This window comes from Thalassophryne amazonica, chromosome 7 (assembly GCF_902500255.1).
Source record: "Thalassophryne amazonica chromosome 7, fThaAma1.1, whole genome shotgun sequence".
NCBI classification, from domain to species: Eukaryota; Metazoa; Chordata; class Actinopteri; order Batrachoidiformes; family Batrachoididae; genus Thalassophryne; species Thalassophryne amazonica.
The window spans coordinates 65168100-65182086 of record NC_047109.1 but is presented as its reverse complement, the minus strand read 5'-3'; the positions used below and the strand labels follow the sequence as shown (position 1 = coordinate 65182086).

The following is a 13987-nucleotide window of genomic DNA, read 5'->3' as shown; positions in this document are numbered from 1 at the left end:
ATTTGTTTTCATATATTGTAATACAGTTAGAGATATACGTGTAATAAGTGAAGATTTGATCATTCCTACATTCTGATACCCTTAATAAAATGATTTTGTATCACCATAGGTGTCGGTTAACTTTTTCTGTTAAAACAATTAAAATGTAATAAAGGAAAACGACCCACACATCCTTCATGTAAGCAACACACAACATGCATTTCAGGTTTTAAACTTATTTCACACAATGCTATTGCTGCATTATGTGCAGCGTCAAACACACAAAGCAGTAACACACACAGAGAGGAGCCAGCAGCTGGTGGGTCAGACCTGTGGCTGCAACCGAGTGATAATGTTGCAGATGGTGAAGGACACTTCAAATGAGATTAGGATCAAGTAGCTTTCTAAAAAACAGATTTATCTGGGATGAGGTAGGTAATAAATATTGCTAATCCACAAACAGCAGCAGGAGAAAAGTTTATCTTGCTCTTGGTTGTCATCTTTGATTTTGGTGATTTTACTCAAATGACACCAAAAACACTGAGGTTCAGAGAAAAGGCTCCGTGGTTGATTAACTGCTTCAGGAAGATAAGGTAATATAAGATAAGCTTTATTTATCCCGAAGGAAATTATTTCACCAGAGTACAGAAACAGTAAACAGATTTGTTTTTGTTTTGTTTTACAATAAGTAAACAGATATACTCAGAATAACGCTTAATAGTTCTGTTCATTATGTAGTCATCCTGCAGAAGGGGAAGGAATCATAGTGTCTGAGTGCCACAGGTAGGAAATGCCTCCTGTAGTGTTCTGTGGTGCACCTCGGTGGTCTCAGTCTATGGCTGAAGGTATTCTGACAGTGTGGCACGCAGGAGGTGGAAGGTGATGTTCAGGATGCTGAGCAGTTTCCTCAACATCCTCCTCTCTGACACCTCCACCACGGACTCTAGCTCAACCCCCAGGACAGAGCTAACTCTCCTGATGAGCTTGTTGAGTCTGTTCATGTTCAGCTGCCTTCAGTCTGCTGCCCAGCACACTACAGCACAGAAGATGATGCTGGAGACCACAGAGTGATAAAACATCTGCAACATATTTCTGCAGAGATTGAAAGATCTGAGCCTCCTGAGGAAGTACAGTCGGCTCTGACCTTTCTTATACACAGCATGTGTGTTTACAGTCCAGTCCAGTTTGTTGTCTATGTGGACACCCAGGTACTTGTAGTAGTCCACCTCAGTTCCACTGATGGTAACTGGGTTCAGATAGGTCTTCTGTCTTCTGAAGTCCACCACCAGCTCCTTCATCTTAGATACCTTGAGCTGCAAGTGGTTGAGTCCACATCACTACACAAACCTGTCCACCACACTCCTGTACTCAGTCTCCTGGTCCCCGCAGATGCAGCCCACAATGGCAGAGTCGTTCGAAAACTTCCGCAGGTGGCAGATCTGTGACCAGAACATGAAGTCTGAGGTGTAGAGTGTGAACAGGAAGGGAGACAGGACCGACCCCTGTGGTGCCACCTGCTGCCCTCGTGCTGCTCTTGATGGCGTCGGATGTAATGTCTCAAAGCCTCACATACGGTGGGCAGCCTGTGAGGCAGTTGGTATTAACTCAGTATGTCAAAAATGGCAAGAGTGCTGGTTGTACCTAATGAATGTGTAACAAAAATCTACTTCTATTTATGTGGCTGATCCCTCCCTGCTCCATCTCCTTTATTCTTTCCATCCACCTGTACTTCATCCTTCATCCCCTTTACATTCATCCTCATCACTCTTCGACTGACATATTAACCATTTCTTCTTTGTTCTTAACATTTCCACCACATAAATCTCTCTTTCTGTCTATGCCTCAGCCAATAGTCTTGAATAAAGCAACCTTTTTCAGGATTAAGGACTTCTTTACAAGATAGAACACATCCACCACACTATGTACCCGCCTTGGGTCCCAGAAGGCATTCTCCCAGTCAGACAACTGGTCCATGCCCACCTCTTGAATATAACCATCTATCTGCTGTAGCCTTGTGAAACGTGGGCGTTGCCTTGGCATTTTCCTACTGTTGGGGTCCTCAGCACTGTAGGACCATGCACAGAACAATGCAACCACTTAATCAAAATGCTTAGATGATGTTCCTTCATTGTGGGTCGATAGCAGCATTAAACTTGGTCCGTGGGCAGGAGGTCGGGGTTCGACTGAACTGACCACTTTAAGTGAGCTGTGAGCTTTTCATCCACGGTTTTTTGCAGCTGCTCGACTCGTCGTCTCCTCGTAAAGCGCGGTGATCAGCACACCTGCACTGAGCTTTACAAAGACATTTTTATACTTTTTTCCTCCTTTATTTAGAATTCTGAGCTGAGCTGCTCCGTATCTGCACGTTAAAACAGCTGATCCTCCGCGACGCGTCAACAACTGACACTATTTTCCACTCAAATGCACCTAAACTCTCTTTCTGAGGACCACATGATGTGAAAACACAATAAAACTTTCTTACCTGTAAATCTGGTCACGTTTTCTGCATAAATAAATGTTATCCATTCTTTGTGCTCAAACGCCAAAGTAGGGGCGAATCCAGATGGAATGGGGGCGTGGGGCAGGGATGTGCCCCCCCCCCCCACAACACCCCTAGATTAAAGGTCCAGTTTTGAAGCCTTTTTTTACTACAACTACTAATACTCCTTAAAATAATATTAATTTCGACAAGTAAAATATTTAGAGAGAATTTAAATGTTAGAAATATGCTAGAATGAATTTAATAGTTACATTTATAAACAATGTAGGTTTGAAATTGCAAGTTTTACTGTTACAGTGCTGTCAACAGTTAAATATGAGGTCAAGAAAGAGGTCTTTATTTTACTTTTTATAAAACAAGTATTTATTTTCATTGAAGTCAAGAAAGGGTGACTATAAAGTGAATTTTGGCAAAACAGGTATCATTGTCATGTTGAGGTGGCAGAGGGTTGTTGTCGACAGCTGGGGAAAGTAACTAAAAAAGTAACTAGTAATCTAACTTAGTTACTTTTACAATTGAGTAATCAGTAAAGTAACTAAGTTACTTTTTCAAGGAGTAATCAGTAATCAGTAATTGGATTACTTTTTCAAAGTAACTGTGGCAACACTGCTTGCTACTGACATTAACAGATACAATGTGTTAGGAAAACAGGTCTTATTTCTTTCTTTAAAACCTTTCCTTTAAAAAGTAAAAACAACAACAAAAACATTAATTACAAATATTACTTAGATGAAATAAAGTTTGCTGAGTGTGTGGTGGAGGCATCTTAGCTGATTTAGGCTTTTCTTGGGCAGCGGTGACTTTCTTTCCATATTCTTCTTATTTCTTAGTTTGCAGGTGGCGAAACAAGCTCACTGTTGAGCTGTTTCAAACAACAACAGGTTTGTGGTCTTTTTTGTTTACAGCAACATCCATCTTTTCAAATCCAAACCACCTCCACGAGTGACGCTGATCCAAGTATAGCAACTAAATCTTCTGCTGTAAATTGTGAGGGTGGAGGTGTCTGATTGTTTCCTTTTTCCCCTCTTTTTACATCAGTCATCTTAAGAGCTAAGCCGATCTGTGTTGTGGTGATGCTGCTAGTGAGAGATCATGTGACTGTGAATCTGCAGTTCTGTTGCAATGTTGCCGAAAGACTTTTCAATAACCACCTTCAGCCTGAAAAATAAAATTCAAAACCGCCCAGTGTGGCAACAACAATCAAGATATTATCAATGATATATTCTCACACACTTCTACTCATCCTCTGAGTCTCCCTAAGTAACCGCTAGTTTGACTCAAAGTCATTGCAGCATTCTCCAAGAATCCTCCAAAGAGACTTTGCAGCAAAGACACCTTCGAGATGAGAGACTGAGAAGTTCTGAGCCTGACACAAGCTCAAAACTGAGAAACCTTTGCATTCTGAGAAACCAAAATTTCTCGAGAATCTGTGAAGTTTTGATTCACTGAGTGCAGTGTTGAGAAATGTTGGTTTTTCAGAATGCAAAAGATGGAGAACCACACCCTACTTTTTCTGGGTCAGGCTCAAAACTTCTCAATCGACCCTTGTATCTTGGCATCACCTTAAGTTACTGGTTAACGCTCAAGTCTCACAACCAACCATGCACCAAAAGACCCAAAAGACTTGTACCTTTAGTCTCCTGCAAATATATCTCCATCACCAAACACCTCTGTCCAGGGACCTCATGACTACATGCGTTCTTCCCAGATGTCTTTAAATCTCAAAGGCTGAGGACCCAGGGACATGAATGTCACTGCAGAGATAAATGAATGTCTCAACACTTTCACTGCATATAGATACACTTCTGATGGTCAAAAAACCTGGTTAAAAACCTGAATCTTTGACTTGACACCACAAACCGAGAGACTCTAATTTCTCACTCATCCTCTCAAGTGCTGCAATCAGGGTATCCTTTGATTACACAAAGATCACTGCATTTTCTAGGAAGTCAAGAAAGTAAACCTTTCCTTGCTAACAAAGGCAGTGAATCCAGTGATTTCCACAACCCTACCCAATACCCAGTCAGTGCACGCATTGAACAGTGCAGAAGCGAGATCACATCCTTGAAGAACACCAGTCCTCACTGGGAAATATTTCTTCTCCTACTCTGCACATCACTTAAAGTACCCGTGTATAGGCTGGCTGGGCATCAAAACGTTCTTGGGGGTCTCCCAAATTTTCAGGATGTCCCAGAGAACAACCCAGACAACCAAATCAATTGCTTTGCAAAAATCAGCATTCGCTGCAAAGAAGCACTGCTGGTATTGGTGGTGTATGTTGTGTTCAGTAAATACTCGCACAGCTACAACCCCTGGCAATAATTATGGAATCACCGGCCTCGGAGGATGTTCATTCAGTTTTTAATTTTGTAGAAAAAAGCAGATCACAGACATGACACAAAACTAAAGTAATTTCAAATGGCAACTTTCTGGCTTTAAGAAACACTATAGGAAATCAAGAAAAAAGATTGTGGCAGTCAGTAACAGTTACTTTTTTAGACCAAGCAGAGGAAAAAAATATGGACTCACTCAATTCTGAGGAATAAATTATGGAATCACCCTGTAAATTTTCATCCCCAAAACTAACACCTGCATCAAATCAGATCTGCTCTTTAGGCTGCATCTAAAAAGGAGTGATCACACCTTGGAGAGCTGTTGCACCAAGTGGACTGACATGAATCATGGGTCCAACATGAGAGATGTCAATTGAAACAAAGGAGAGGATTATCAAACTCTTAAAAGAGGGTAAATCTCATCACGCAATGTTGCAAAAGATGTTGGTTGTTCACAGTCAAAACTTGTGTCTAAACTCTGGACCAAATACAAACAACATGGGAAGGTTGTTAAAGGCAAACATACTGGTAGACCAAGGAAGACATTAAAGCGTCAAGACAGAAAACTTAAAGCAATATGTCTTAATAATCAAAAATGCACAACAAAACAAATGAGGAACGAATGGGAGGAAACTGGAGTCAACGTCTGTGACCGAACTGTAAGAAACTGCCTAAAGGAAATGGGATTTACATACAGAAAAGCTAAACGAAAGCCATCATTAACACCTAAACAGAAAAAAACAAGGTTACAATGGGCTTTCAAGATGATAATGCATCTTGCCATAGAGCAAAAACTGTGAAAACATTCCTTGCAAAAAGACACATAGGGTCAATGTCATGACATAGGGTCAATGTCAACGAGCAGATGTGATTTGATGCAGGTGTTAGTTTTGGGGATGGAAATTTACAGGGTGATGAGTCCATATTTTTTTCCTCTGCTTGGTGTAAAAAAGTAATCGTTACTGACTGCCACAATCTTTTTTTCTTGATTTCTTATAGTGTTTCTTAAAGCCAGAAAGTTGCCATTTGAAATGACTTTAGTTTTGTGTCATGTCTGTGATCTGCTTTTTTTCTACAAAATTAAACAACAGAATGAACATCCTCCGAGGCCGGTGATTCCATAATTTTTGCCAGGGGTTGTATGACGCAGTCGATGGTTATCTTCTTGAGTATGAAGCCAGATGGCTCCCATCACTGAGCGGCAAGTAACTGGTATTGAATCTTGTTAAGAATAATCCTTGCATCACCCTTCATGATGCAAAGAGCAAGCTGGAGTATGTCAAGTCTGCAAGCGCACACGTTCTATCCACACACTGTATTATACTTAGGAAAAACAAAGGTGCACTCACATCACAGAGTAGCTAAAACTACTTTCTGACCAACTAAACCACTGCAGTATTTTCCCTTCATGAATATGATTAGTAGATAAGTGTAAAACATCATTAAAATTTTGCATTTTACAGTAAAGGCACCAAATTTTGCACAGATACTGTTTGATACGCCAAGCTCGTTTTTCTTTTTAAGTCAATGCAATTGTGGTTGGAATGGATTCAGCATGTTAAGAAAATAGAAAAAAAGACATTGCATTTGGTTGATTTAAAAATGAACTTGGCATGATATCTACTCATACATTTTTTTCATATAGTATATCAAACACAGTCTGTGCAAAATTCGGTGCCTTTACTGTAAAACGCACATTCATTTCACATGTCTACCCCGCTGGATTGAAAATTACCGTCCCGACAGCGCCTGATCAGCTTCAGCTGTTTGTCTCATCAGCTGTTGCAATGACTTCATAAACTGTCACTCATCCATTCTGTCTATCCATCACTCGCTCACACAGAATAACAAGCAGCTGGCACACACACAACAAACATGACTTTATGTGATTTCTGCTGAAGGATTCAATAAGCGAGTTTGTTTTCACCATATCAGGATGAAATGTTGAACACTGCCAATCTGGAAAAAAAAACATGAAAAAACAAACAAATGAGGTGATGCAATTACATGCAACTTTGAAGATCAATTTTTATGCTTCTTTCTGACAAAAGTGTGCAACTGATGAAAAACAATCCCCATATGCAGTGCACAGATTTAATCAATGCATTGGTAAAAAGTGGTCAAGGTGATGGTCGACTCATCGGCAGTGGAACACTCGTGCGCGGCCTGCAGGCTCACAGCCACGTGGACTGTAACGAAATTGGATTGTGTGCCAACATCAGACTGGCATTATGAGCTTAATGAAATTCAAAGTGTGAACACATTATGGCGGCGATGTGAACACACTGCTTTGCCAACTGGTGTTAACGGATGTGTGGTTTCCATGGACACCGAGAGGAGGCAGATGAGAGGAGAGACGGAGAGCAAAGCTATTGTTCGCCAATAAACCACAGCTACAGACAATGCAAACAGGAGGAAATAAGATAAAACAACGTGCCAGATAGGAGCTGTGTGTCATCAGAGAGAAAAGAAAGGGTGAAGCAGGAGGAGGACGGGGAGAACGTGTAAGAGGCACCATTGTGTTCCATGAGTTACAGTATGTGTTCACAATGATGGCCACCATTAATCTGTCACTCCGTACCACCTTAACCATGCATGGAGAGGTGAGGGGGAGGAGGGGAAAGGGCAAATTATTGGTGCTAAACACGGGGGAGGAGCAAAACGAGTGCAAATGGCCACCAAAAAACAAACCAACAGGAAATGACTGGCAGTATTCTGGCAGGTCGTTTTCAGGTAGGGATGCTGGACCCGGTGTCGCAGACCGAATGGTCCGCCCCTAAAAATTGGTCCACCCTGCTTCCACTATGCATGCATTATTTTGGAGCTGAGCTGCTGAGTTCATCAGATGACAAGGTAAAACCTCTTAAATCATTCTAAAGTCAGTTTAAAGCAGAAACTAGGCCATTCTAAATAGAAATGAGGCAAAACTCTGTGACATTTTGAAATGACCAATGTGCAGTGAACGCATCAGCTAGCAGCTCGTGTAGCTGCGGCGCTCTGATCGCTTCTTTCCTCTTTTATGATGAAATAATGCTCAATTTATGTGGAAGTGATTGTTGCACAAAAGTTTCAGATATCTGTCGCTGAGATACATGATGACTGGAGTGCAGTTTGAAGTAGAAACAAGGTGATAATCAGTGAACTGCGGCCAACAACACATGCGCAGTGAAAGCAGGGCGGACCAATTTTTAGGGAGAGACCGTTCGGTTGGCAACACCGGTAGTCCAAACATCACTCACACACTCAAAAAACTGATGCATTGGATGAACTCAATTCATTTATGAGTAGAATTTTCATGTAACAAATATATGTAGTCCCAACTCTAATAAAGTGCATTTATGCAAGATAGTTTAATTTAGTTGGGACAACACATATTTATTAGATGGAAATCCTGCCCATAATTGAACTGAGTTCATCCAAAGAGTCATTTGTTTGAGTGTATCACTCAAACAAATGACTCTTTGGATTGGATTCCATCTAATAAATATACAGTATGTAGTCCCAACTAAATGAATAATTATCTTACATGGATGTGTTTTATTTGAGTTGAGGCTACATATACATGGAAATCCTGCACATAATTGAATTGAGTTCATCCAATGAGCCATTTTTTGAGTGCAGGTGTCATGCTTTCACACTACACCAGTGAGGTGAGAACATATGTGAGTGTGCACGCTGATGGGTTATGTGTGTCAGGTTATGTATGGGAGTGAACTCGAGGGCATTTAAAGACGTTGTTGGTTCCAGACCGCGAGCATCGTTCTGCTGCTCAGACACCTGAATGTGAAGTGACACAAGCCACACTGATATTTTGAAACTATCTTCCAATCAGCATGAAAATATTTTGAATGCTCATTCTGTACTTCAGGATTTAGATTTTTCTCCATCCAATCAGGCATGATCGAGGTGCAATCTAACATGTCACCTTTGGATTAGCAAAAACAGGTTTGCTCAAAAGCAGGGGTATTCAACCCTATCCCTATAGGGTAGGGTTGAATACCTACATGTATTTACATGTTAGCAGTAAACTGGATAGTCTATCCTTTTCAAAGAGAAGATGATGGGAAAACTCTGCCCTTGAGCAAAATCCGCTATCCTCAAGTTGCTCCAGGTGTGCTGTTGAGCATCTTAAGATGGTCATGCAGTACACATCGATGCAGTACAAATACGCATTATGCCACAATAACAGAGAAATGCAGCCCCTATTGGAATGATTAAGGAGTAACTGCACTAAGATGGTATGTGTTGCTGGGTTCAGGCTGCATCGCAACAATTCAGTGCCACCAGTGCCGCATTTTTCAGACTGAACAAAATCAATTCTGCACTCAATTAATAAGATCTGACAAAGTCACAGATTTAGGATGTGTAGAAATGTTCTAAAATGCTATCTTACCCACATTTTTAAATGCCAGACATGAGGCCAAGGTTTGGTATGAACATTAAATCAATTGTGAAGGAAATCTCTGGACTGAGTGTTGAGATCTAGCTCCAGCTGGCAGGTGTACTACAGACACACAAATACATAATCTCTCATGTGGGACTGCCGTGAGGACATAGAATAGTAATATGTTTGTTTCTATTTACATATTATAATCCATAACATTTAAGATTGATGGAGCGATCACTACAAGGACAAACCAATCCAAACTTCACAACACACAGAACATCAACTTTTGCTTTTTAAGACCCGAGTTATATGAAAACATACACACGCCAAATTCAAAATGCACCTGCTCTCTGGAAAGGAGAGAAAATGTAATCACAGGAAAACACTTTCATCCAGTCTTTTTGGGTGAAATGGAATGGGCACCAGTGTTAAAATCACAAAATTTGGCTCAGCTGTGGACATCTGACCAAAAATTCTTTCCGGATGCTCCGCTGATGTGACTTTTCCTTTAAGAGCTTTCCAAGCTTCATCTTTGTCTTCCAAAACCCCACACATGATCACATTTTGGATCTCACTTGATAACGGGTCGCCTTGTGAATGTCAGTGCCATCAAAAAAAAAAAAAAAAGTGACAGTATATGTTTATTTTAATGCCTGATGGATTTCATCTCATGGCTGCTGCTGCATTATTAATTTGACAAAAATGACAAATGCTGTGGGTAATGAAGCTCCCAGACAAAGAGACAGTGGCCGAACACTTGATGTTTTTTGTTTTTTATGTTTTTTTTTCTCTTCTTTTCTGTGTATCAGAATGTCCACATTCCTTCATGAATTATTCATCCACCCCCGCCCTAATCCTTGCTTTTGTGTGGCTGTAGTGCCAGTGTGCCTCTGGGGAGCCAATGTTCTGCATCCACTGTCAGTTACAAATCTCTTCATTTCCTGAGGTTTGATTCACTGGGTGAATTATGACCCCCTTGCAGGGGGTCATAATGAACCTCTGATATTATAGATCATACTTTATCTGCTGTGATGGCCTCCTATGACATAATTTTGATATCTTTATAGGCAGTCTATGCCATCCCCCCCACACTATGGTGAGCGTCAATATTAAACAATGAGCCTGAAGTGACCTTATTAAGCATTTATGAGGTTTTCCTATCACCTTACTATCATATTCTTTATGCCCAGCCATATAATGATATTACAGAGTATGTGATGTATTTTAAATATTCATATTAGAACTATTTTTTCTAGTTTCTATTTATCATGGCATTGCTGTCTTCTTAAATTCATGTTGGCTGTTTTATTGTGACCCAATTAAGGTTTATGCCATTTTTTCTCTCCTCCCTTCCAACATCAATGTGTCTTTAAGTGATGGACTCATAAAATAATACGTTGCATTTTCTGTCATATATATATATATATATATATATATATATATATATATATATATATATATATATATATATATATATATATATATATATATATTGGATTATTACATTTTACAGTACATTTTTTGTGGATTAGAGCCTCTCAAACACAGTTTATTTGCAGGTTTGCACTTTTTATTTGCACAGATTGCCACGTTAATACCAGTTGAATGTGGAGCTTCGAACCTACAATCGGAGGCTCACTGACCCGCTTTGGACCTGTAGCTGAAGGAGCGCGTTTCGGCACCGTGGCTCCATAGAAGTGGATGCTGAAGCGGTTGCTAAACTCGGACATGAACTGCAGACGTTTTGCATGAAAACGAAGCGCACAGCGCAGGCGGGTGTCTTACCGTGGACCGACAGCGGGATCAAGTGCAGCGCCAGGACGCACGACAGCAGCGCACGTCTCCAGCATCCCGTGCAAAAGCTCGCCTCCTTCCTCTGCATCCTCAACGTGATAGTGCGCCGAAAAGAAGCCAAAACGATCAGAGAGAGAAACGACAAAATAAAAACGCACACACACAAAACAATCCGTGTGGGCTTCGTGTAAAAATCCGGGTCTTTAAATGTGCGTGCGGCCGCGTCTAGACTGCAGCTTCCATCGGAGCCTTCTCCATACTGGTCTCCAGTTGTGTCCTCGGTTCGGTTCGAACACGCTTTGATTAGGGTTCCATCGCTGCACGGCAGCGGTCTGGGGGCTTGGATCGGTGCTTTGGGCACTTTGTGGCGCAGAAGGAATGAGAAGCGCACAGCGGAGCGCACGCTTCAGCAGCTGAGAAAGAAAAAAAATCTGGATTGTTGATGCCCCTTTTCCTCCTCCCCCTCACGGTTTATCCTTCCCTTTCCGAAAACTTCTTCCTACTTCTTTTATTCTGCTCTGTTCCACTTCCTTTCTGTTTTTTTTTTTGTTTTTTTCCTGGACATCTGTCCTTTCTCTACTTTACAAAACCGTGGCTCTTTCATTTTCCTGGCACCTTTTTCCAAAACGTTTTTTCCTTTTTTGGCTCTTTATTCTTCTCGAACATCCCGACTAACAGTTTATTTTTTTCACATTTGCTTCTAACAGTGATCTATCTGACTGGACAATCAAAGAACAAAAAGCCTGTGTCGATATGTGATCAGTTTCTTAATAAAGCCTGATACATTTGTAAAGTTGAACCCAGAAATTGAAAACAAGTTAGAAAACTAATACAAATACACCCCTTTTAATTATGGATGGAACTCAGCAGTCAGTGGCGGCTCCTGAAAAATTTCTCAGGAGGGGCAGTTTTTCTTGATAATGATTAAAGCAACCCAGTCATCCATACATCCATTTTCCTTTCCCGCTTACTCCCATTAAGGGTCATGGGATGGGGGGCTGGAGCCTATCCCAGCAGTCATAGGGTGTGAGGCGGGGTACACCCTTGACAAGACACCACTCTGTCACAGGGACACATATAGACAGACAAGTACATTTACACCCACATGCAGAATTTAAAGTTTCCTGTTCACCTAACCTGCATGACTTTATTCTGGAGAACATGCAAACTCCACACAGAAAGGCCACAGGTGAAAAACGATGCTACCCACAGGCCACGACCTATTCAGCAAGACAATCGTATCAATTTGTTGCTAGCTGATTAAATCATAAAGCAATACTTCTACTAGATGGCAGCATACACTAGAAAGATTTCTCCTCCAGCTACATAAACTGCAGGAGGAAAGCTATAGAAGAAAGTTGCATCCAGGAATGTTCACAAGCAAAATGTTAATCTAGATTAAATGGCCCCAGAATAAATTAAGGACCTTGGCCAAGGGCCCTTAGTGATTTTCAGATGGAAGAGCGCTATATAGATGTGTGTGTTTAATATTCTGAGGTAAAATCAGAGGATCAGGTAATGAACATTTTCTCATGACTCATAATAACAGTTCATCAGCTGAATATCAGCATTTGAGAGACAGAATTCTGGACAATGTAATTAAATTAAGTTCATTCGAATCCACAGAGCATGGGGAGTATGATCCAGAGAAAGACATGGACCCAGACAATGTTTTTTTTTTCTAATGTGAATGTAAATTGTAAATATTACTCTGATGAGGATTACAACTCTATGGATACTCTGAATAACTTATCAATTATACACTTCAATAGTAGGAGCATGTACAAAAATTTTAGTAGCATTAAAGAGTAGCTTGATAAATTTAGTGTCCCTTTTAGCATTGTAACACTATCTGAAACATGGCTCAATAATGATAAAGGGACAGATTTCTATTTAGAAGGCTATGAACTCAGTTACAGAAATAGAAAAAATACTAGGACTGCAAGCAGTCATATACGGGCCCTCGTTCCGTGCGACCGCCTACCGAGGCCAGTGGGTACCATTGTGACCACATGTGGGCATGTGTATGCAGGGGCAACCACTCATCACACAGTTAAAATTTTAAACAAATCACACAATGCATCAAGGAGTTATGACATGTTGATTGTTCATCCACTAGGGGGCGCTCAATGTACAAACAGAGGGGCTGGGTGTGTTCAGGGGCCAACCGTCATACATGTGAAGTTTCAAGTCAATCAGGCAAAGCATGAAGGAGTTATCATGACTTGATGTTCCATGGCAAAGGGTAAAAATGGCGGCACCATAGCAGCCACACCCTTCAACATAGAGAAAAGCTTTCGATAACTTTTGGTCAGTATCATCTTTGGATGCTGTCAAAGAAATTTGAAGTGCAATGGACAAAATGCCTAGGACGAGTTCGTTCAAATACAACATGTGGAAATCATTTCAAAATGAGAAGAAAATTCAAAATGGCCGACTTCCTGTTTGGAGTAGACTCATGGTGCAAAAGACTTTTTTGTACGTCTATGCAAGTCACACATGTGTACCAATTTTCATCTCCCTACTCCACAAAAACCCCTATCGGGAGGGGTTTTTGAAATTTTCAAGGGGGCGCTATTGAGGCACTTTGCCCCGCCCATGGGCGAGGCCCCTATGAATTGTAGGAGGTTGTCATGCTTGACCTGTGTATCAATTTTCATGATGATATGACAAAATTAAAGCCGTCAAAAGGAAGAACGTAATTTCATGGCAAAGGGGCGATATTCGGTACGCCACCACACAGAAGCCGTTACTCGTAAGCTCACGGCGATCATCGCCTACGTTCACCAACTTGTTCTGCATGTTTTAGAAGTGGAAGGAAGTTGATGGTGTTAAGTATGTGACATCAGTACCTGTTTAAGTATAATGTTCCATGGCGAAGGGTCAAAATGGCGGCGCCATAGCGGCCACACCCTTCGACATAAAGAAAAGCTTTCGATAACTTTTGGTCAGTATCGTCTGTGGGTGATGTGGAAGAAATTTGAAGTGCATTGG

At 41.0% G+C, this 13987-nt stretch overlaps 1 protein-coding gene across 12 annotated transcripts in view; it reads right to left on the bottom strand.

Moving 5' to 3' along the window:
* cspg5a (chondroitin sulfate proteoglycan 5a) overlaps window positions 1-11510 on the bottom strand; it is a 145825-nt gene extending 134315 nt beyond the window's left edge. For 4 of the 12 annotated variants that reach the window (XM_034174349.1, XM_034174351.1, XM_034174348.1 and 1 more), the window contains exon 1: window positions 10985-11508. In XM_034174349.1, the coding sequence (XP_034030240.1) occupies window positions 10985-11081 (97 nt within the window). In that variant the 5' untranslated portion in view covers window positions 11082-11508. Of the gene's footprint in view, window positions 1-10984 lie in introns of all 12 variants that reach the window. The other 8 variants (XR_004561788.1, XM_034174347.1, XM_034174356.1 and 5 more) reach the window with 4 other exon arrangements.
* Window positions 11511-13987: the final 2477 nt, after the last annotated feature.